The sequence below is a fragment of the Pelmatolapia mariae genome, linkage group LG16_19, assembly GCF_036321145.2.
Source record: "Pelmatolapia mariae isolate MD_Pm_ZW linkage group LG16_19, Pm_UMD_F_2, whole genome shotgun sequence".
Lineage (NCBI taxonomy): Eukaryota > Metazoa > Chordata > Actinopteri > Cichliformes > Cichlidae > Pelmatolapia > Pelmatolapia mariae.
The window spans coordinates 57,729,357-57,753,499 of record NC_086241.1 but is presented as its reverse complement, the minus strand read 5'-3'; the positions used below and the strand labels follow the sequence as shown (position 1 = coordinate 57,753,499).

At 40.7% G+C, this 24,143-nt stretch overlaps 1 protein-coding gene across 1 annotated transcript in view; it reads left to right on the top strand.

The window, feature by feature from the left end:
- Positions 1-24,143, top strand: part of slc25a21 (solute carrier family 25 member 21) — an 83,382-nt gene that overhangs the window by 32,175 nt on the left and 27,064 nt on the right. The window contains exon 3 of the mRNA XM_063500012.1: positions 22,072-22,120. Coding sequence (XP_063356082.1) covers positions 22,072-22,120 — 49 coding nt within the window. The remainder of the gene's footprint in view (positions 1-22,071; positions 22,121-24,143) is intronic.

Here is a 24,143-nt window from a genome sequence, read left to right as displayed (position 1 = left end):
TTGCTCTTTACATCAGTGCAGTACCCATGCAGGCTCCAGGGGTAAGGACCACCTGGACGACTCACAGATCTGCTCCCTCCTTCTGTGTTTTGGCCTCTTCTTATTTCTCTTCTCCATTTTGGCTTCCTCTTGTTTTGTTTTTTCCTTTTTCCCCTTTCTTTTGCTATCACTACCTTTTCGAGCTTGTCAGACTTGCTTTTAGCACGCAGGGGAGGTGGAAGAGCTGAGACCAAGTTTCTATGAACTTGTGAAAATAGAGACGTTATAATGTGAGTATTTGCGTGTGTAAAGTATTTCAACAGAATTCCCAGATGCACTGCCCCACTATGTCCAGCTGACCAGCCCACCCAGCCTGTGAGAGAGTGAGCTTCCATTTTTCTTCTCTCTGCAGACTGAAGAGGTCAGCATGATCATGTGTGTGTCTGAGCATAGCGTGCTGTTGTATGTTTGCCTGCTTGTTTTCGTGTGTCTTTAAGACTGCGAAGCATGTGTGAATGCACATATGTATATACACACTTGCTTGTCAGGAAAGCAACTTGAGTCTATGATCCACTGCTCCTGTCATTTTCCCTGGTGAAAGGCAGCATTATATCTGATTTCCATGACCTCAACCCCAGGCCTTTGCTGTCTTCTGTGCCTGAGCGTGTGTGTGTGTGTATGTGTGTGTGTGTGTGTGTGTGTGTGTGTGTATATATATATATATATATATATATATATATATATATATATATATATATATATATATATATATATATATATATATATAATTTTTTTTTCTTCTTCTTTTTTAATGTGTGTTTGTGTGCATGCATTATAACTGCTTTCCATGACCTCCAGCCAGGACCCTCCTCTGCGGCCTGCCTTGCAGCGCTTGTTTAGACAACAGTGGTGCACATGTTGGCTGAAATATGGCTGCTGTGCTCGTTTGCTCGGGTGAATTAAGCTACGGCATGTGTGCTTAAACCCAGACGGCTTGCTGATTTATCCATATATTTAAATGATTGATTTAAGAGTCACCCAGCCAACACTTGTTGAAGCTGCGGATAGAGGCGGGCTAGAGGAGATGAGAGAGAAGAAGGACAGAATTCACATCAGAAAATACACTGCGTCTCTCACACAGGTAGTGATATTTATGCCATCCTTCACATGGCTAAGAGACATTATTCACAGAGCTGAAATAAATTATTCAGAAGTAAAGCTTTACTTTTCACAAGATGGATACTTTTAACGATGTACTGATTGCTTTTTAACCTACTCCATTTTCAAATGAGCTATAAAATTTTGTTTATTATGGTTTAGAACATGACATAGGCAATCTATTTTAATGTCAGTAGAGTGTAGAAGAAAACGTATGAAAACACCTTCCCATTGGCCATGTTGTATGTGTGTGTGCGTGTATCTGAGTGTGCAAGTGTGAGTGTGTTTTATTACCTGTCTCATTATTAAATGTGTTGGAGGCCGGCAAAGCCGGGACAAAACATTCCAGCTCCTTTAATGTCTCCCTCTCGTCTCCCCCGTTCCCCTTGCTCCTCTCTTTGATAATACTTTTTCTTATGAGCCCATAAAACCAGATGCTTTCTCAGAGAACCACCTTCTTACACTATGCACTGCAAAAATGGTCATCTCAACTAGCCTTGTGCTCTATACTGAAACTTTTTCATAAAGTGAATTAAAAAGATCTTAATGACAAGTTTTACATATTTGCAGAAGAGTTTCATTTCATTTTCTCAAATAAAAAATGTCTGGAAATACAGCAATTTTTTTTAATATTTTTATTTTAATATTGCAGTGCTTTCCACCATCACTTTATTAGTGAATAATCCACAGCTTTTAAAAGTATAGACACAGCTATCTAGCCCCACCCTTCCCATCTCATGTTTCCTTAGGCTGACCCGGTAGCTGTGGTTGAGTTCCTCACTATCATTCTGCTACCTCTCCAGAAAGTCTGCTTTTTTTGCTGACTGAAAGATTTCAGTGCTGCCTGTATGGACTGAAGGTGGCAACAGCAGGCTGTTCTAACCAGAACCTGCACCAGATTGAAATCTGGTATAGGTTCCTATATGCCAGCCTCATGGAGGGTGCAGAGCAGCACCCCTCATTTTCATGGGTTGAGGGACTCACTGTAAAGGCAGTATGTTTAGTAGTATTTAATAATTATCTGATAATTGTAAAACCTTTCTGCACTTTTGCACAACTTTAACCTCTTTTCCTTGCTGCCCATATATTTTAAGATTCTATTCCCAGTTAGAAAAATGTGGCTACTAATTTGTTCCTTTAGTTGCGTTTTACATTTTTCCTCATATTTTCCTGTCTTTATCTCAAAATTCATATCGCTGTCCTCTATTCCACCTCCTCCTCTGTCCCCTCTTTTTAGCCCTCTCCCCTCACTCCACCTCTCAGTCTCTCTCTACAGGGTCGAGTTAGGCATAAGCGAATAATTAGGTAATTGCCCCCTTGATTGAGCTCAATAGGAAACATTTCAATTAGGCTAAAACTGCGCAAGGAGGAAGTAGGCTCTTACAAAGGGAAACATTCCTTGTCATGCAACTGTCAGCCCCCCAGCCCACACCACGAGCCAGGATTAACTGGATACTAGAAGAGGAAATGCTAGGGAAGAGGGAGGTTGTTCTGAAAAGCCAAGGGAAAAAAAACGTCAGGGAATTGGGAATGGCGGGGGCCTGTTGGGGAGGCTTGAGAGAGAAAGTTAAGGCAACGGAGGGCAGGGCCTTTAAAGCAGTAGGTGGGGGTCGAAGAGACAGCAAGAAATGATTGCCGCAATTACGGCTATATTTAAACACGCCTTCGCTCTGATATGATTTTCCTGGTGATCCCTTGTCCAGATAAGAGGGAGACCACTCTGCTTGCCCAGCCGCCTGTAACAAATTACAACCTCCCAGCCATGGAAGAGACATAGTTCCTGAGTCAGGGGGTGGGGGGAAGAGGAGAGTTGAGAGAGAGTTGGATAGCCAAAGAGGATAATTCGATACCTCTAAAAGACCTGGCTGGGTAAAAGGAGCAAAAAAACTGGAAAGCAGATATTTCCAATTTTTAGAAAGAGGAATATGAATAAATACAGATTGAGAAATCCAAGACAAAGAGTTGAAAATCAAAATAATCCTTCTAATTATAATTATTTTTTGTCTATCTCTCATCTCCTTAACTTTGCATTTATTTCTAATCACATGTATAACACAGATGTTTCTATGGCCCTACAGGGGCAGTCTCTTGCATGTCCTCCAGGTATGTGCATGTGTGTCTGCAGCGGTGCAGCTCGCATGCCCTTCTGTCATCACAATCACCTTTGCCTCCCTCATACATGGGCCATGAAATTGAGGAGCTGTGTGCTGACCTTTAATAGAGTACGGGCGCCTGTAGGTGTTTTATGTAGGTGTTAATGGATAGTTTGTGAATGTCTGAATGTCTGTGTGGACAGGTGTTAACATGCAGAGGTAGAGAAACTAGTGCTTCTCTCTGTTAGTTAAAATGTCTCTTTCTGTGTGAGCTTCTGTAGAGTTTATCTGAAGGAGAGCGAGGGTGTGTATGCGTGCATGTGTAAATATTTTCATTTATGTCTGAAATTGTGTGTATGGCTTGATTTGTGTGTTTGCATATCTGCATTTTTTTATGGATAAGAGTCTGTGTTATTGCTCAAAAGTAGGGTGTATATTGAAAATTCATGTGTGCCTGTCTGTCTAGTGTATGTCAATTTATATGTTTGGATTTGTGTGCGTGCGTGTTTGAGTGTGTGTGCGTGTGTGTTTGTTTTTGGCTTGAGCTTTTTATCCATGTCCCCGTGGGACGCAGTGTGGTTAGAAGAGTAAACGGTGGTCCATGTTAATACGTTTCCTGTGTCTGGGCCACCGTACCTGTGTGGTTCACCTCGACACACACGCTCGCTGCACAATAGAGTGAGTCAGTGTAAGGCAATATCTCATTTATCCACACTGGGTGTTTTGTTTTAGCAGATGGATGAGGCACTTTTGTTGTATCCAGAAGTAAAATGGTTGTTGTTGATTTACTGTTTTAGAACGTATGCTTAGACTGCATTCATGAATGCATTGCTAACCAATCTGGTAGCCTTACGTGTTACTGAGCTGATGGCAAATTTTGTTAGAAATTAGTGAGAAGGCTCAGTTCCTCAAAATTCTTAACTTTTAGATTGAAAGCCAATAATATTTTCAGAAATTATAAGCCCAAACCCAAGGAATTATTTTCGTATGCCTCGCTTCGCCAAGACACACTGACTTTAAGCGTATTCTGTGCAATCATTTCAACAAAGTAGCCTCATTGTCTTTCTGTCAGGAAGCAGGGAGGCAGCTACTGCATGTTTCCATGATTTGTTTACAGCAGTTATACCAATATATCAAAGTTAATGTGACAGTGATGTATTAGTGTTTCAAAATGCTAACTGCTGCACCTTTAATATGCATCTGGATGTTTATTATACAAACTTGATTTCTCTTCCATGTCAGTCAGCCATGCATCCATATTGTGTTTACCCCCATAAACACCTAACAACCTAAACAGCAGTCGCATAAACTGACTCTGACTATGACCCCACCCCAACCCTCCCCTCCCTCACCCCATGGTGGCCCAGACACCACGCAGCCCCTGTTATGACAGCTCCCAGCGCTGTTTTGATTTAGCCAAGGCACGACACACACATCCGCAGTTATAATTCAGTAATTTGTGTTTGTGCATTCAGTGACAATTGTGACAAATGACTGGCCTGAAGTGAAACGCCTACCTGCCCCCCTCCCAAACGCCCCCCTCCTTGTTTCCTGCCCGAGCCGACGCATGCTTACACTGCTCAGGTGTATGCTCAGAGGGCTTGCGTGCTCAGAATGAATAGGCCAGCTGACAAGGGAAATGTTTACATGGACATGTTTGTTTTGAATGTGATTTTTATTGATGAATCATATCAACTGTGGAGGCCTGTATGATCACGTTTAGAAAGAGGGTGTCATTTTAGGTCTGCTGGTTTTTTTTCTTCTTCTTGTGGTGCAACAAATCCCTAAAGGGCTTATGCACATAGTTTGTATCCTTTTCAGGCAACATGCACTCCCTGTCCGAACACACATACTCAGTCATAGACTGTAATCATTGCATCTAGCCAGCCCGCTCATTTACATTTTCCGGGGCATTTTTCATCATAAGCGCGTTCTGTCATCAATATTTGTGGGGAAATTGAGGGTTCGCAATGGAGCGGTCTTCAGCAGAACACGGAACCCATTATGGAAGCCAGGCAGCTACAGGAGGAATTCTGGTAATGTTGTATCCACAAAATGAGTTCCATTCCCTTGGAAGAGCTGTGCATAGTTAGGGATGTAATACTCATATGGAGTAGTTTATGAGGATTAAGAGGTTTTATTTAGTCTATGGGGCCAGCAAGCCTCCTCTGTGCAACCCTCATCACATCCTTGCCTCTCTCTGTTCTTGAGTGGATGACCAATGGCAAAGGAGGTCTCTGAGTCTGTAGAATTGAATGTTTTTGGTGGTGACAGTGTCTGACACAATCCTGTGTGCCAGCCACCATTTTCTCCACCACACTGAGCCTCAACAGGCCTGAGGTTTAACACCTGTGGCAGGTGGACTTTGTGTGTGTGCAACGTTTTTTGGTTGTTGTTTTTTTTAGACAGCTCTCATTTTCTGGCCTCTTTCCAACTTATTTATGAAATTTTAGTCCACACTTTTATTTTGAGCAAAAAGGCTTTGTGAGGCATTGACTCAGCCATAACAATGTATTCTTAAAGTTTGTTTTCTTGTATTATTATAATGATTGTAGATTTAACTTACTCATTTAGTTGATATGCATATTTGTGTGTGCGTGTGCTCAGGAGTGTGTGGCTTTCCTCCATGTTTTTTCCCAGAAGGAAAAGGCTCATGTTCACTCTCTAACTCGTCCTGGTAGAGGGTCAATTGCAACCATTTGGCTGCCAGTCTGATCCAAAGTAAACATTTGGAGAGAAGCACTGTACAGGCAGGTACCTGGGGGCTCTGTGTTGCTCAGTTTTGCTCTCCCCCTCCTTTCCTCCACCTCCCCCTCCCATCTCCACCTCTACTTCTTCATGCACGTCGGTGGGCCATGCTCCTCTAAGGACTGGAGGGTCGCTGCTTTTGAACCAAGCCAACTGATACACTGGGTCCGTGAGATGTTTCTTCTTGTGGGACAGGCTTTGAAGAGGGTCTGATTTGTTGGCCGGGTTGGTCCTGCCTCCTTGCTGTGGTCTGGCTAGTTTAAAAGTACTGGAAGATCACAACCAGAGACAAACCAGCCTAGGTCTATTTGACATGCACGCAGAACACAAAGCACATCTCTCTCACTGTGTAAGCTATCAGAAATATGGTTTTAATTTAGGGGTCTGTGTGCCAGTTAGATTAGCACAGGTCCAGGCAGGGGCCACTTTTGTTTTGTGTGTCAACAGAGGTAAGGTCTGCTGCAGATTTGCTGTGAAGTGTTGGGAGGACTTCTGGTTGGAGTGCCGCTCTGCAGCTCGCAGACTTTTGAGCCTGATGGCAGGCGACTCCTTTAACTGGGGCTGGGGAGCAGTCTGCACAGCTCAATTTTGCCCACATTAATCAAACTCACATTTCCTCACATCAGCCAGTGTGCCTATCAGCAGGGCCAGCTTGTTAGCATAATGAATTCAGGTGATTTTTACACAGAGGGCCACAGTCTTCAAAAACCAAGTTCAGCTTGTTGGAAGAGGAACAAAAAAATGACCTTTTTCTTTTTACACATTGTGTTTTTTCTATGGAAGATTTAACACAATATTGCATTTAATTTTTCTATTTCATTTCTGTATCCTTGATGGAAAAAATAGACAATATTTAAGTGTCAGAAATCATAGGGAGTTAAAGTTAAAATGGCCATTTCTGTGCCCAGTTAGTTATTTCTTTTCACGCAGACTTCCTGTTGGTATGAGTGAGGTGGGGAGGGGGGTGCAGAGGGTCAGCAAGAAAAGAAGGGGCTTGTGGGGTTGTGGAGGTGGTGGGGTGGCTGTCTGAGAGAGTGAAAGCATGCAGTCAGACAGTGGGAGAGACCTTTGCCGTCCATTCATACAGGTGCTTATAATTTGCAGCGTGTGATTAATCATTGTTGTGTTTGGGGGTGACATCTTGTTTAATGGATCTGTCCATCTCCCTTCTTTCACTGTTCAGGGGAGGTAAGCCCTAAAGTAGAATGCTTAGTTAGACATGTGTGCACACACTCAAAGAATTTCACATCAAATTGTGATTTTAAGCTTGTCTTTTTGCTTCATCACAGTCCTGCATTGGAATCTACGCTGACATTAAAGTAAAGAGGAAAAAAATGACCGGAGTGTGAGGTAGCCAAATGCAACATGTGTGCGAGCCCACCAGCTGCCACCACACAGAGGTAGTGGTGTTTTCCGTGTATGTTTGCTTTGGGTGGAGGGCAAGCGGGCTGGTCAGCATGGCTGTAAATCAGAGTCTTCCTGATGGAACCCTGATGGACAGGAACCTAATCTGTCCCCGGTGTGTCATTATGCGCAACCTCCCAGATAGCTACAGATCCTGCTGCTCCTCTCATCTCACCCTGGCCTCAACACACACACATATGCACGTACACAGCATACCCATGTCCACAGTGAGTCAGTCAGGGCAGCCTTCTGGAAACCAGAGACAGTAACAGAGACACACATGTGGAACATAAACCCGTTGAGCCAGTGTCAAGAGTTCATCGTTAGCATCTGTCATAGCAAGGTCGATGCCCAAAAAGCATTTGCTGCTCTCACACCGCAGCGGCTCACTCTTGCTCCAAATGTACACAGGCCATGCAGCTAGAGCGCTGTCGCCAAACTGGCTTCAGTAATGGCTAAACATAAGCAAACTGATGGATCCTTTTAGGACATGTCAGGATCTGTCCCAAGGCCTGACTAGCTCCTACACAACGGCCCTCACACATTGACGTGAATCGGAGCCAAGGTGTCATCTGTTAGTTTTATGAGCCTTTACATAACCAAATCCAAAAGAAAATACTGTATTTCCATTTGACACAAAAATAAAAATGGTCACTGAAATTTATGATGTTTTATCTCACTTTTTTTTTAAAGATTCAGTTACGTTGTAATTAAATTTACTTAAATCCCCCAAAATACTCAATAAAACAGTTGCACTTTCCTTTTTACGATTTATTCCATTTTACGGATCAGTTTTAAATGGTGTATGTTATGTTTTGGGAAAAACTCCTTTTAATATTGTTAGTCTGGTTACTGTGTGACTTTCTCCCCCTTTTTAAAAAACAACAAAAAAAAAAACCCTACCTCTCATTCATAATTCTCTGCTGACAGTTTGGAGTTATTTCAGCTTTTCTGGCAAACGGCAGGATAAAAGCGACCACCACAAGCGTGCACGGTTCAGCTGGAGTTTGTCCAACGAGGAGATCTTGACCCCTCAATTACAGGATGATGGAGCTATTTCGTCCTTTGCGTGTTGCTGAATTTCATTAACAATTTGGCATCCACACATGTGAAATTAACTCGGTGCAGCTTTGAATTAAAGCATGTTAGCTTACATGTAAGCTCTTTTTTTGACAGTGATTTTCATGCATGTGCATTATGTGATACTCCTGGAGTATATATTTAAAGAGGCTCCTTCTAAATGCTGCTCAGTACATGTGTGACCTTTGGTTCTGTCTGTTTCCTTCAGCAGCAAGTTTCTCACAAAGCCAGAAACCGAAGAGCCAATGCTATAATCGGAGGCCATCAGAGAGACAAAACGCGGATCTGCTCCATTGACAATGAATCTGAGACCCGGAGAATGTTTGCTTGACCTTTCTCTGCATCACTTTGGACACTGAGTCAATTCAAAAAGTCGATCCCTCATTCAGTGCCAGTGAAGCAGCGCCTCGGTTTGTCTCTTAAATGACTACATCTAGAGATCCTGGAGTCTCATTTCCAGCTCTGAGTGGCATGTGATCATGTATGCAGTCTTGACTTAACTGTCTAAGACTGCAGGTATACTGCTGTGTTTGTTCTGGTTTATGGTGGATTTCCCTAAATTGACTTTTTTTTTTTTACCCCCAGCACTTTCAGTTCACACAGCACATGACAGAACCAGTTTCTCCCTTGCTAAGCCTCTCTGCATCTGGTACCCTATCTCTACATCTCTTATTTGTATATCTGTGACCTTGAAAGCACCGATAGGCTGAGGATAAGGCCTGTATTGTGATTAGGCCCAAGTATAGTTTCCCTGATGCTGGGTTAGCGACGTGGCACTGGGCCATCTGCCAAAACAAAAGCCGTCAGCGATGACCTGTCACGCTTTAAGCCAATAAGCCTGCCTGCCCACCCGCCTGTGACAATTTATTACCCCGTTTCAAATAATGTTGATAAATCATAGACAAAACACAAAGCTTTGCTGCTGATTGCATAATTACTGCATCCAACCACGGTCGTATGTAACATAATCACGGTCTCTCATCAGGCTCAAACCACCAGCGTGCATCTGGAGCTGCATTATGCAATGTTTGGAAAGAGACACAGCAAGCTTGCTCACAATATGTGTGAAGTTGTTCAGTTGGATATCTTGTATGAGAGTCTTATATATAAAAGAGACATTTAAACAAGAACAACCTCCTCCCACTGTTTTCAAGTGCTGGAACATATTTTGACTGTGTTTAAGCAGTGATGGCTGAGTGCATTTACACTTGGTAATGGCTTCCTGCCTTTAACTCTCTCGGCTTAAGACAAGGGGGAACCATGCGGGTACTTCCCCTTTGCTACTGCAGCGAGTCTAGCTTCTACTCCTATAGCAGCCTTGTAGCTCTTCTCTTTTTGCCCCTTATACTTTTCAGGCAGCCCAGAACAAAAAGGACAGACCACCCCGTGAGCCTTTTCACTCTCTTTCCTACTGTATCACTTCTACCATGGATAGTTTGTTGCCTGAAAGATGGTATCACTCTTCAGGAATGTCCGCTGGTTTTTCAGTCCCTGCATCATTTGCATTTATCTACCTTGCAGCCTTACCCAGTGCTCACAAAGATTGTATGTTTGGAGAACGTCCCTACCATGATGCGTCCTGAAATGTCAGCCAAAATGCACTTTCTTCCAGGTGGCATGAAGCCTGGGTCCGCAGAAGATTTCTGCAATGGCTGTATTTTCAACCTCAAGCTAGATCCTGAGCTGCAAAGTTACAACTTAGCGCGCACATGGTAGCTTTTCTAGCTTTATATGTCTCCCAGCAGCTTGCCATTATAGCACACAGGTGCTCAACAGCCTTATAACACTGAAAGTGATGGTCTTTTCTTTTTTAAAAAGATGAGTCACTGGCCTTCTGCCTTAGTGTCCATCCAGCCTGCTGTAGACAGCAGCTTGTAACGGGGGGACTTCAGCATATAGACACAAGGTGTTAACAACTAATTAAAGAATTTACTGCCTCACTAAAACTCCATTATTGGTGTTCCCTCCCAATTATTGGCTCTATTATCAGCTTTTATGGACTCAGGTGAGCTTCCGGGGGAATTTACGCTTGTTTTGGCCGAGCGGTCAGTTCTGTCTCCATTTTTTTTTTAAAAACAAAGAAAAATTGATTGTCTATGACAACTGTAAAGCAGATACTAAAATCTTACAGTTATTACAGTGACACACTCTACTGGTGGTTAATTTCCCATTTCCTTGATACATTAAATAAGGTTTCTGCAGCTGCTTTCCTTTCTCTCAGGCAGAGTCATCTTTTGTCAATGGCCACATGTGCTTTCCACCTCTCTCTTTCTCTCACCTCTTTGTGTATTAATCCATCTCTGTCTCACTTCCATCCACTAGGTGACAGTAATGACACAGCTCTCCCCTCTGGGGGTTGAAGATGGGATGAGGTGTAATTTTTATTTACAAAACGTGAATTTTCTAAGAACTATAGGTTACAGCCAGAGAAGTGATGTTATAGCGACGCGGTGACGTGGCGGTGAAGTTAATGCTGGCAGTGCACGTGGTGAAAACTCCACTTACTACCCATTTACCATTCTGCTCCACATCACTCAGCAGCATATAAAGACTCGACATAATGGCCCATGTGCTGTGTATCTGTACAATTTCATAAAAATACTATCGTAGAGGTCGTTATTTTAGCTGTGAAAGTGTAGTCAGCAGCGACTTTTTATTCTCGTCTAGGAAGTAGTCGTGATGTTTTTCCCAGCACCACTGCGTCTAGTCAGCCCTAGCAAACCCCCTCGGTGCCACTTTGCATCTCAAATCAGAGCAAAACCCCAGTAGTTTCAATCCTATTTGTCTTACCTCGCATAACCTTGAAGCCTTATCATCTGAGCGTCCAACTAACCAAGCTAAAGTTTCATATGAACTGAATTTGAACTCACTATTATATATGTATTTTTATATGTATAAAAATGTGTGAGGACATTTCAAACATTTATAGAGTTAAAAAATATTCTATATCCCAAAATATGTGGTCATGTTATTAACCTAACTTTTTTGGTGTAAATATTAAGCCATGCAGAAGAAGCTAGATATATGCAACTATAAAATTGTTGCTAATTAAATGTGTTTTATTGTCATCGCTTACTCAAAATTCAGCCATAAAGTGATTTATTTAAGCTATATCATTATATATAGATTTTCTCAGCATAATTTTTAGCTCCTGGCCAAAGTCAGTGGAGCAGGTGACAAAATTTTAAGCTTTGTAACTGGCTAAATTGATATATTGCAGTCAAGTGAAATTCTCCCTTATTTGCACTTTTAAGGAAACTTTCCGATGCAGCTGCTCCTCTTTTGCATAGATGGTTGAAGTGCCGATCTGATTGGCAGTGCACAAGTTGATTCAGGTGCAGTCATAGGTGTCTGGTGTCATACATTTTTGATCCAATCATCCTTGGTAATTCCACCGAATTTGTGCCAAACTAGTGACTCATGTCTTTTGCCCACTTATCTGCAAATGAAGCACAACTGCCAGTTAAGCCAATTGCCTTTGATAGGGGTTGTTTTCTAACAGACAAAAGCAGTGAAGTGTGTGCGAGAGTACAGCTTTTTAAAGGTATTATACCGGAGGGTGAAAATTATGCAACAATTTTTGTAAAAGCAGAAGTTTATGTGGTGTGTGTGTGTGTAGGTGTGTCTTCTATAACAAAGGGTGAGGCTTTATCTTCAGTGATGGAGAACAATCACTCTGCTGTAACACTAGTACTGAGGAAAGCCATTGATATCCAAAGATGCTTTTAACAAAGAGCGTTATTTCTAGCCATTGTAGCCATCTCAGGTATGAGGGATGTAGTTTGTAACTGTGTTCAGCAATAATACTTTTTTCATTTATCAACAAACAAGTATAATTCGTCTCTAAATAATTAACTCAATAAATGCAAAATTTGCTGTTTTTTAAGATGAATGTACACCATCCAGGCACATTTCTGTGCCCTTGCAGTTAATTTCTGCCTTTTTCACACTGTCAACATGCTCTCATTAGCTGAAGCCATTAAAATAATTCAGTTCAAATAAATGATTAAAACCCTGCACATAAATGCTCTTAATTTTAATTTCTGTCACAAGTTTTGGTTTATATTTTGATTTCTCTGCTTACTTTCCAGCTAGTTTTCACTCCTTCCCCACAACACAGTTGGTAATTGTGTAGTGTGTACTGTGAAGCTGGCCTGTCATAGCTCGTAGTCCATTTGTTATAGTGACAGTCTATATATCAGGCTTTTTAGATTAGGGAAAATACTCAAAAGTTTTTCCACCTAACCTATGAGAACGTCAGAAGTACCCCCAGGGGAACAAGTATAAGCTGAGAATCAATTTGCTCTTCAACACTTCGGTAGCAGTGCTTACTGCTCATTTTCTTCTCCAGTATCATTACATGGCGGAGGAGAGTTGTGTAATAGTGTAATTATTTAACATGTGCAGACTAGAACAATGTGGGGTGATGACCACAAAATAATGTCTAAAGGCTGACATAATGTGCACTAAACAAGCTTAGCACCACGTATACACACATGCCAGCCCGCATAATGGCTGAAAGAGTTGTTTTTAAAAACAGAGGACATTTGACAACAGCAGTCAAATATTTTGATCCAGAGAGTCATTTCAGGGCTATATCAGTTTCAGTGTGCAAATCCACTGTAGCATAAACTTAATGCAGAAAATAAACATCTCAGTTTCTTTGTTATTGTCTGAAGTCATGATGGTAGAGAGGAGTTTGTGGAGGGGACGAGCTGTTTATGTTTTTGCACTGTTTTGGTTACCTGTAATCTCTCTCTATCAAGGCTCTGTGTAGATGGCGTGAAAGTGAAATCTCTCTGCCCGGAGTGAGCTTAATGCTGTAGTTCCTTTTTTTAAAGACATGTCTTACGTCTAAATAATATTGTCACAAATTAATTTATATATAATATTATAATATATAGTACTAAAATCAACTGGTACCAACTGTCAAGAAGCATGCACTTTGTTTCCTGGCCAGATCTGACCTGTAGGCTTAATCTGAGGTTTCGCACCGACAGGTTATTTTTAGGGAAAGTACACAAAGTGGATGTGTAAAGAGATGTGAAAATAATTATTAATGTTTTCAAGCGAAAACATTTGATGAGCCTCGGACATATAATTTGAGTTAAAAATTACATGGTTTTCACCTGCTGATTTGGCAGATGTTACACTGGGCTTGTAGAGGCAGTTGAATGAAATGGGTGGCTGCAAAGCCTCCGGAAATAAAAACATATCCTTAAGACGTTTGTGTCTGTCATGCATAATGGTGGAAGTTCAAATCCCGGTATTTCTTTTATCAAATATTTGCGTGAATTAAATCTAATTCTTTGCCTAGAAAAATCTAAACACTGGTATAATATATATATAATAAAATATCCCCTCTGTCATCATTCCTTTAATTTAACAAGATGGTACAATGACTGATACCCAGATTTTAAGGATTGTAGTGAAGTAGCAAGGAAACGTATTAACAGTGTTGCCCGTGCTACGCTTACCACTTATTTTTAATAAAATGACAGCTTTGTTTGGAGATTATATTTAATGATATTTTATATTTCACATATAAAAATATTCAGTGCATTTACATTTGACTTACTGTGCCTTTATACTGTGTATAAAACATCCGTATACGTAAAACAGCTTTTTTGAATCTTAAATTTGCTCAGGAACTTTTAAGTTTAAGAGGAACTGTAGTAATAGTTGTTAGTGGCTCTGTTGTCAATTGTATTGTCAATTTTCAATTGAGTTTGTGTTACAAATACTGATCTATACTTCAGGCAGCTCCTTGTCTCTCCTTTTTGACGGAAATAAAAGTCTCAGTCTGTTAAAAATGTAAAGTGTTTCACAACAAAGAATAAAAGATTTTATTTTTTAATGGTATGAGAAACAAGTATAACATAGTCAAATTTTTTTTATTTTTTTAGTACTGCTGCTGGAGCGTTTTATCTCGTGACCTGTCACAACCCACAGGCTGGGGAACCACTGGTTTCCGGTGGACAATGTAGCAGCTCAAACCTCCTGAAGGGTTTATAGTTGCATGTTTGTAGAGCCATACTTCACACCCTCTAACCTTTGTTAGAGGATTACAGAGTTTATTTAGATGGTGACAGGTGTCCTGCAGGAGTTGGAGAAAATTTGCTTAAAAAGCAATCCTCATGAAAGAAATCACCCTGAGAGGACACGGAGCACTTCCTGTCAAACATCAGTTACACCAGGTTTTGCATCCATTTTGTACCCTTTTCTTCTCCACCTGATAGCCACTTCCGCCTTCATGGTGTAACTATTTGCATCGTATTGTTTTTCCTACAGATGGCCAAGTAGAGAAAACAGAAAAGATGTCACCACAGGTTTTAAGAAACCAGTGACAGTAATGGAGGATGCAGGCTCTCACACTGACACTGATATCTATCATTTGTCTGTCAGGGCAGACAGCTCAGGTTGACCCAGTCAGCTGCACATGCACCTGACTCACCTTTACGCTTCCATCAATATCACAGAGTTCATCTCAAGTTTGACAGACAGAGACAGAGTCACGCTTTCCCTGTGCGTAGCCAGTGGGGGAAATATGCCATGACTTCCAAGATAAATCTAAACTGGAGACAGCACACTTATGGAAAAACCAATATATCATTTGCAAATGCAATATTCTAGTCAGCATATTCCATGATAAATGCAGTCTTTGTTTGTTTCCTCCTACCATTTATTAAGGCCAGAAAACAGAAAAATAAATAAATAAAATAAGGAGCTGTTTGATTTGATGGAAATTGCTCAACTGTTACACAAAAAGGCGACAGTATAAGGTGAAGGGAAAGGATTCTTTTTTTTCACTCACTCCTTGCCAACTCATGCATTTATGGCTTCTGACCTGCAAACAGGGCATGCCAAGGCTCTGCAGGAGACAGGAAATGTGTCATTTATTATTAAGAACTTATTTATTTTAACATAGAAGAGGAATTACATAAAAACTCTCTGGGATGGTGAAACTCTGAATGTGTTCTTAAAGATTTGAAAAGTAATTTGAAGCGTTTACAAGCATTGTAATTCCCAGTTTTGCCCTTTTTAATTCTACCGCACTGCAACGTGGAAGATACTTTATGTCTATAAATGTATGTAACAGTTTTTTTGTCTTACAAAGGAGAGAAATTACTTATTTAATTCTAGTTTTAACATCCTGAACCTTTTAGATCTAATATTTTAGCTTCAATGGCTTAGAACTTCTCAACGTCGGTGAGAATATCCACAGTGTGTGCCTTATGATGTAGTAGACATCTCAGACCCAGAGAAAGTCTGAATGCCTGCACTTCATGTCAGAGCCCCCCGGGGGTAAAAAAAAAAAAAATCCCCCACTGTCACTAGAGATGGCCCTGCTTGTTTTTCTAAGCACCCTTTGAGCTTTTTCAAGTGTAGAATTAGGGAGTGTTTGGGGACTTAACTGGGAAGCTTCTGCACTCCCACAACAGGAAGCATGATTGGTGATATTTGTGATTAATAGCTTATAATAGCCCTGTCTCTCTCTCTGTCTTTCTCTCAGGCTCACTCTCTCGGCTTTCTTTTTCCACATATACTAAGCTTTCTTTTAAATAAATAAATTCATATGCAGTAAGTTTCTCCATATATGATTTAGATGACCCATTCCTAGAAGAAAAAGTCACTAAGATTCCTTATTCATTATTCCTTTAGATAATGAAGAAATGCTTTTTGGCTACTTTAGTTACCTCTCTTTTTAATTATCTGTAATATACAGGTTTATTTTCTAGAAAGGCATTTCACTTTCTCCCCGTGGCATCATTATACACTTATGACAGATAGCTTGTGCTATGATTGGATGAAAATGGTTTATACTCCATTTCAGTTTTAATGTCATCAGTTTGGAACCATTACACCAGCTGTTTTCTGTGAAAACACCTTTGGCTCAAGGGCTGTATTTCAGTACTATGGTTTGCCTTACTTGGTAGTAACTAAAGTTTAATGGCTTGACCCAAACAGGGAGACCCCATGTTATTTGGGCACTTTTATGTCACATTTATATCATGCACTTCCTCAATTTGTCTTGTTTTTTTTTGTTTTTTTTTAACATATATACGTATATGTGTGTGTGTGTGTGCGTGTGTGTGTGTGTGTGTGTGTGTGTGTGTGTGTGTGTGTGTGTGTGTGTATGTATTGGGTTTTGTTTTGTTTAATAGCACGAAAGTGAAGATGCAGCCAAAATAAACCGTGACTTACTTATCTGGTGATTCCCATGAGTTCATTATCTCTACCGCTGCATTTTTTAATTTATCTGATCGCAGAGACATTCTTCTTTCATTTGTTCCTTTGTCCCTTCTTTCTGCTTTAAAAGAGCTTAAAATTAAGTTGATTTTCTAAATCAGCGTGCCCAGCCTCGCTGCTGATGGATATCATGTTGGCTTTGTGACTGCAGTGGAGCAACACCTTACAGGGTTTGTTTAGCATTCCAGGTCCGATGTGTTTTGAAAGGTATTAATGGAGGACATGGAGGCATGAGATATTTCCTGCAGGTTCAGTCAGGTGCCCTTGTTAAAACTCGAGTCGGCCTGCAAGGTGACGCTTTGTCATTATGACACTCATGCTTCTTGTCACGCCTTGAAACCACAGAGCAAGCTGCGATTTTCTGCTCTGGCTCTCAATGAACCAAGTAATACATTGGTTTTTGAAAACAATTAGCAATGTAGGATCGGTTTTAAAATGCATTAGAAAAAAAATCACTAAGCTGTTTATCTGTCACCTTTTTTTTTTTAATCTCTTCATGCTCTTCATGATATTGGACTAACAAAGTGTACAGGTTATATAATTTTGACATCTCTACAACTTTGAAAGTGTCAGTATTTTATAGAATTAATTCAAATGAGTTATTTTTCAATTTAAATAATTAACATATTATAAATATTGTTAAGAAAGTTGTGTTTAAGCCATTGTTTGAGATTATAGCATCCATTGGGTCAAGTAAGCATGAGAAATAACCAGCTAGTTTGTCTTTCAAGTATTAGCCCATTAAACAAGGAAAATCTTGCTTCCAAGCAGTGACCTTCTCCTTGTGGTTGCTGGGAATTACAGTCATTCAATGTGTGTCTTGGCATGATGGATGACACCTGCACCCATTGAGCAATCATTCCCTGGTGCGCTATTGTTGTTCTTTCTCACTTTTGCGTGGGAGCAAACTGTATGCATTCCCATGCCAAAACCAACGAAGATAATCATCTCATCTGTGTGATGTATGATCTTCTTTCTTTGGACAAGTTATCAGACGACCTGGAATGTCTGAATACCCGTGCTACCAGTGAAGCTACTTGTTGGTTCTGCTCCAAAGAGTCACTGCACTGTGTAGGAAAAAAAAGATTGACTGTGGTGTGATGCAGCAGTTTTTAACACGTATCCTCGTTGTTTTTCAGACATGTGGTGAATGTCAGAGCCAAAATAAAAGCTCTATTTCACCACTCTGCATTGGCGATGGGCATAAAATTCACCTAAGGTTGTGCCACATTAATCTCGGCTCTTTTGTTTCCACTGCTCAGTTCACCTTCACACTGCATCTTAGCCTGGAATGCATGTGTCTGAAATACAAGTGTGGCGGCATATATTTAAGTGTGTCTAAATGGCTGCGCTCCAGACACTCCTTTGCCATTAGCGCCTGTGCCTCTGTGTGTGTATATGTGTGTCTGCAATGTGCTGAATGACAAGCCCTGTCAGTACCATTGTGTATCAGAAATAAAAGAACCTTTAAATAATGGAATTTTCTAATATGCAACTCACTGATGCATGGCAAAGCCATAAACATCAACCAGATGGCGGGTCACTGTAATATTAGGCCCCTCCTTGCAGCTGGAGGAGGGAAGCAATTGCAGAAGGAGTTGCAGCCAAACTCTGGCTAAATATAAGAAAAGTTCAGTAGTATCATCCCTTTAGTGCGTCCTTAGCATGCTCGGTGACTGCATCAGAGACTGTTGAGTGTGAAGTGCTCTCAAGAGTGTGTGGGTTCACTATGGCCGCACTGTATGATTAAAAAGCATTTTGCACTGGCAGTTGGAACAGAAAGGCAGGATACACTGGGGCACAGTGGTGTGAGAATGTCGAGGAAATTACATACTTGGTTTTTTACACAGAGACAGTTTGATGAAGTGTTTCCATTGGACATTAGCAGGAAAAAAATGAGCTGTCTAACATAATTGTTTGGAATTAATTGGTTCTCTGAGAATAGTCTCTATAAATCAGAATTTATTGCAGCAACAACTTGCATCTTTTGTGGCCCTGTCATCACTTATGTAATTGCTGTGCCCTTTCTCGCAGTGTATTCTTTGTACTTTGAGTGACAGGACACGCCACATCATTGTTCTGTTTTATTCCATCTAGTTTTCTCCAAATGCAAATATGTTTGACTTGGAGTTATCAAAATAATCACAAATTGGTTGCATACAACTAGCTGCTGTTTACAGGTTTTTTAACAAATAGAAAACTTCAGTGTGATTATATATGCTAATATAAAATTGATTTCTAATACAAATGAATCGATTTTTCAGCACTGCTGGAAATCACTATGGAGTGTCTTATAAATAAACTGCTGTGTGTGAGTGAGATGTCATGTAGAGGTCAGTTTAGGATTATGGCCACAAACTTTATTTTTTTTCTTCAAGTCCACACAGCCTGTCAGTTCATCTGCCATCAACTCTTCTTCAGATGTCCTGTTTGCAAGGGTGTTAGACAAATACTCAGACAAACACAGCTGAGTTTTGCATTAGTGCTTGTCATCACTTAATCCTTTTGCAACTGCCATCTTGGAGGAACAAAGCAGCATACATTGCTAACTGACACGCTCTGGTCCATAATGCACTTAGACTTACATAATGATACCCTGAGAAGTGAAACACACCTCATGAATTGCTGTACCTAAATTGCATACTGTGGCAGACCTGTCAGTTGGTGAAGAGTATTCTACTTATACTGGTTTGGTTATAATTATGTATCCTTTAGGCCCAGTTTCCCATACATAGATTAAACCTAGTCCTAAATCAAAAGTTGTTTTTCAGTAGGGATTACATTTTTCTGTTAGTCTAGGGTTAAATTTAATCCATGTATGGGAAACTGGATGACAGATTTCCTGTAATCTGAGGTTGATCACAAGGCCCGAAAAACTAGAGTAATCATTTTAGTAAAGTATTCAGATGTGCACAGATAGTCACACCATAGTGTAATGGTTTACACGTTCCCTTTGGAGGAGACACACATCTCCTATGGGGTTGCATCAGGAACAGCATGTGGGGAAAAATCTGCCAAATGAAATGTGCCGAGCCGCCTGCTGTGTCGACCTCTTGTGAATAAGTCAACGGCCAAAAGAAGCATCTTCGTCTTTTTCTCTATTTAGATACGCACAGATGCAAAATGTATTTCATGGTTTTAAAAAAATTAAATAATAGATTACTAATAGATTTTCTGCTCTGTTGTTTTCAGTGTAATTTCTGGTTTGTTTTAATCTCTGCTCATTCTACAACCTAGAGACACGGGCTTTTATTTAGCCATAAAAAATGTAGTAGCACCTTTTGTTATGATACAAGTAGTAATGGCTAACTCATATTTCATTTCCACATCAATTCAGGAAAATACGTTTTGCATTTTCCCTCCATTACACTTAATGCGGGAGCAATCCTGCACTGCTGACTATGGCGTGGTGTTGGACCTATTTTACATGCGACTCCTGCTTTACTTTTAACTTAGATCACACAGAGGCTCACAATGAGTTGGGGAGAGTTGTATGTCTTTATCTTTGTTTGCTTTCCTCACAAGTGTTCACTGTTTGAAGAAGTTGTCTCTTTTTCCCCTTTGCACTTCCTCCTCTAGATCACCTTGAGCATGTTCAGTCACTTCCCAGAAAGTGCACAGGCTGATCGAGCAAACAGGCGGGTTTGGTTTCATCATGTAATTTGATTACCCGTTGAAAGATTTGACGCGCCTCGTCTTCACATCAGGCCTATTAATAGAGAGGACAGAAAACAATCTGTCCAATGGACGGCTGCATTTACCTCTCCAGCGCAGTGTCATTAAGAACCAAAGTCAGGTCAACTGAGCCGTAACAGATGGAATTTTGTTTGACTCTCTGCCACTGGCAGCTTGGTTCAGTGCTTCTTAGTTCTCCCATTCGTACATTAAGATGCAACTGTAGACAAAGTAATTTTTACTGTGGTATTTCACTTGATAATTACTTCCCTGGAAAAACCCCAGAAGACACACGCTTTTATAGACAATATGTTTAATTGAGCAAATTAGAAAGACCCCATATTGCACAGCAGCTGTGTACACACACAGTGGAATCTGCAAGGGAAGCCCTCAGAGCCCCAGTAAAGGGATGCAGTGAGAATCACCAGTTCAAAAAAAAAATCCTGATTGAGTCAGAGAGCCTCCGTGCCAAAGCAGTGGCTTTTCAACACAGATGCACATAGTTAGCGTGTGTGTGAAACCTCAGAGTCTTTCAATGATCACCCGGCTGCATTGATTCTGCTGGCATATTGCTGATGTACTGGGTTTGCATGGGTGATATAGTTGGTGGCTTCAGCACTCAGAGGGTTTTTGGAAAGAAAAAGAAGTCTTGCCGGATCTCTCATTCAGACCAATGCATAAAAAACTGAGAATTACTGAAGTAGCTGCTGTTTCCAAAAGGCAGAGTGATAATCAGAGTGATGATGAGGTTCTTATGTAAAGTTGCTAGGACTTGTATGGGTTGCACCTCAAAACCATTTGGTAGAAACATGAAAAAATTTATTTTTACAGAACTTTCCAATTTAAATGGGTTTAAAATGAAAGTGAAACCTATCACATGAACGAACATTGACTGTTTTTTCCCAGTTAGACGTTAAACAACCTTCTTATCAGATTGTTTACAGGGTGACTGTCACACACACTGTGTTGCTATCTGATGGTCACAGAGATTTCGTATACATCTACAAGTTCACATGATCGATGTGGAAGATTTGACTGGCTCACAGCACTGATGTGATTTACAAAAACAGAACAAGAAGACTAGCAAAAAAAGTCATGGCAACAAAAATAGACTGATAAACGATATCAATGTTTGTAGATTATTTATTATTTTATTCACATTTAGTTATGTTCTACTAAAATCTCTAAAAAAATTGTGTGCAAGGTATGGCCGGCTGTCCCAAACCTAAATATGCGCAGTTTAGACTAAGTAGCAATTGCTGAGCATTTGGAAAGCCAACTTGAAACTATAGAGACTCAAACTCATAATTTTCAGTTACTCTCATTTCTGACAAACGTATGCTGCCAATGAATCTTTCTTCAACATACTTAATGCTGTCTTAACCATCAGAAATGTCTGGTTTCTGTTTGTAGTCCAGTTGTATTGACCAGTCATGTTTGAACAGGCTTTGGTTTCATGCTGGTAAACAGTCTGTCCGGAACGCAGAAGGAGTGCATTTGCAGAAATACAATCTTGAAACCGTTGGAAATCATCCAGTGACTGATAAAAAATGCTTTTCATTTATCTTCATTCGTAAGCAGTCATCAGTGCAGTGAACAAAAAAGAAAGCAAGGAAAATAGAGAACTGATTACCTATTCTTTTTAAAGTGACTAATCTTGACTGTTTTTTTAAACTTTTTTTAGGTCTGGTAGAGATCTGCTTGATGCATCCCCTCGATGTGGTGAAGACGAGGTGAGCCACATTTTCAAAATGAAAAATTCCTGCAATACCTTTACCAAATGGCTACTTACAAGGACGCCATTTCAGCCCACATCTGCCTTGAATCTTCTTGGTGGGCATTTGCATCTGTGCTGTGAAGTTCCGAGCATACCAGGTCCCCCAGCTCAGCATGCCAAGCCAGTTCTGCAATCCACATTTAAGCAGGCCAAGACAAATGCCAAGAGCCTCAGACGTTTTGTGGAAAATGAAATGCATCATTTACCCATTTATTCCTCACACAATGTTAAGGTTAGATGTTTTCTGTTTTTAAGTCACTCTTCTTTTTTTTTGCCTCGTTACCTAATTTAAAAAAAAGGCCCAGACCTTTTCTTTCTGAGACAGACAAGGACTTGCAGAATAAAGCCCATGTCACTGAATCTGTTTGCAGTGTTTTAATGCCTTGTTTCCGTTACCATCTCCTGTTTGTGTGTTATGCAAGAGCGGCAGCAGTCACGAGCTGCAGAGTGATCAGGAGCCTCACACCACAGCGTCTCAGCCAGCCATAAACAGGTCGTGGGCTACTACTAAAGCTTTATAGGCTTTCACAGGCCCAGCCAAGACCTCTGGCTTCGTTCTGGGCCCCCCTACCCCCATTCACTACTTGTCCGTAAATTGTGCAGCTTTTTCTGTCATTTACGGCTGCAGTTTCTTGGTAAATAAATTGCTCGGTGTGCCTTTTAAAAAAGTGAGATGGTTGCACTTTAAAGGCAGTGCCACCACCAGAACACAGAAAAGGAAGCACAGGGGATAAAAGCCAGGGGTGAGCAGTGTTGTATTAGTCGATATTCGATACTTTGAAGGCATACCGTGTGATTTATGGTCATGTGTGGAAGCTATTGGGGTTTATTACAGGTAAGTCTTGAGCTCTGCCTGTCCATCCTCACGCAGGGTCAGGGTTAAAAGTGCACTCACTATTTGCTTTGTAATGCTCTTCCTTAAAAAGTGGTAAAAGCTGCACTAAAACTGGACAGGTTTATCTGTTTGTTTTCTGTTTGTGTCGCCATGTGTTGACGTTGATAGGCAGATTTTGGCTGGGAATTGGTCAGTGTAATCTGATTCCTTTCGGTCTTAAATAGGGGATTTTTAAAAATAAATTTAAATCACCACTATAGTCAGTATATGAATTTATAAACAACAGGTAGTTGCTGTTTATTTGGCGTGATAATGACACACACAGCTTGTATCATTGCCGTACACATACAATGCCATGTATGTGTAAATATGCATTCACACTGTACATGTTCACACATGTTCTAACACTTAGTATCTACACATGAATTCATAAACCAAGCATTACATACCAGCTAATTGGGAAACTGAGGGAGCTGAAATCTATTAGCAGGAACCTTGGAGCCGAGACGCAGACACACCTCCACTGGGTTTCTCTCGCTCTCTGTGTCTCTCCCTCTCTCTCTCAGGCATGGCTCTTATTAGGCACTGGCTCCTGCTTTATTGTCCACCGGTCCAAATTGAACAGCAACTGGTGTAAATTTACTTTTTTCCACCAACACAGAATCAAAGGAGCTTTTTTTTCTTCCTTTTTTTCTTTCTCCCTTTTTCTTTCTTTTAAAGTAAACCCGCCCTAATGTGTACCTGCCGTGGAGTTGATGTTTACCTGTATTGCAAATGAGGATTTGGCTTTCTCCTCTGTCACGGGGACGGGGGGAGCGAACTGCAGATTTAGGACTAACATCAGCAGTTTGCTTCTCCACCAGTAGCCAAATACTGCTGTTATGAATCAACAAAATGTAATGTCACGGACCATTTGGCAGCTTTTACTCGTCCAAGATGACTGATTTGGTAGATAAAGAAATAGCTAGACAATGTAATAGCTCTACATATCTATTAAAGCACTTTTGAGTAATGATAGCCAGCATTTCATTAAAGCACATTCGACATTGCTTTAAATATGGGCAAAAGTAAAAGTCTTGTCAGATGACTCACAGTGTGTATTTTTGCCTTTGTTGCTGCACTTTAACTCTCTGTGGTGTGTTTA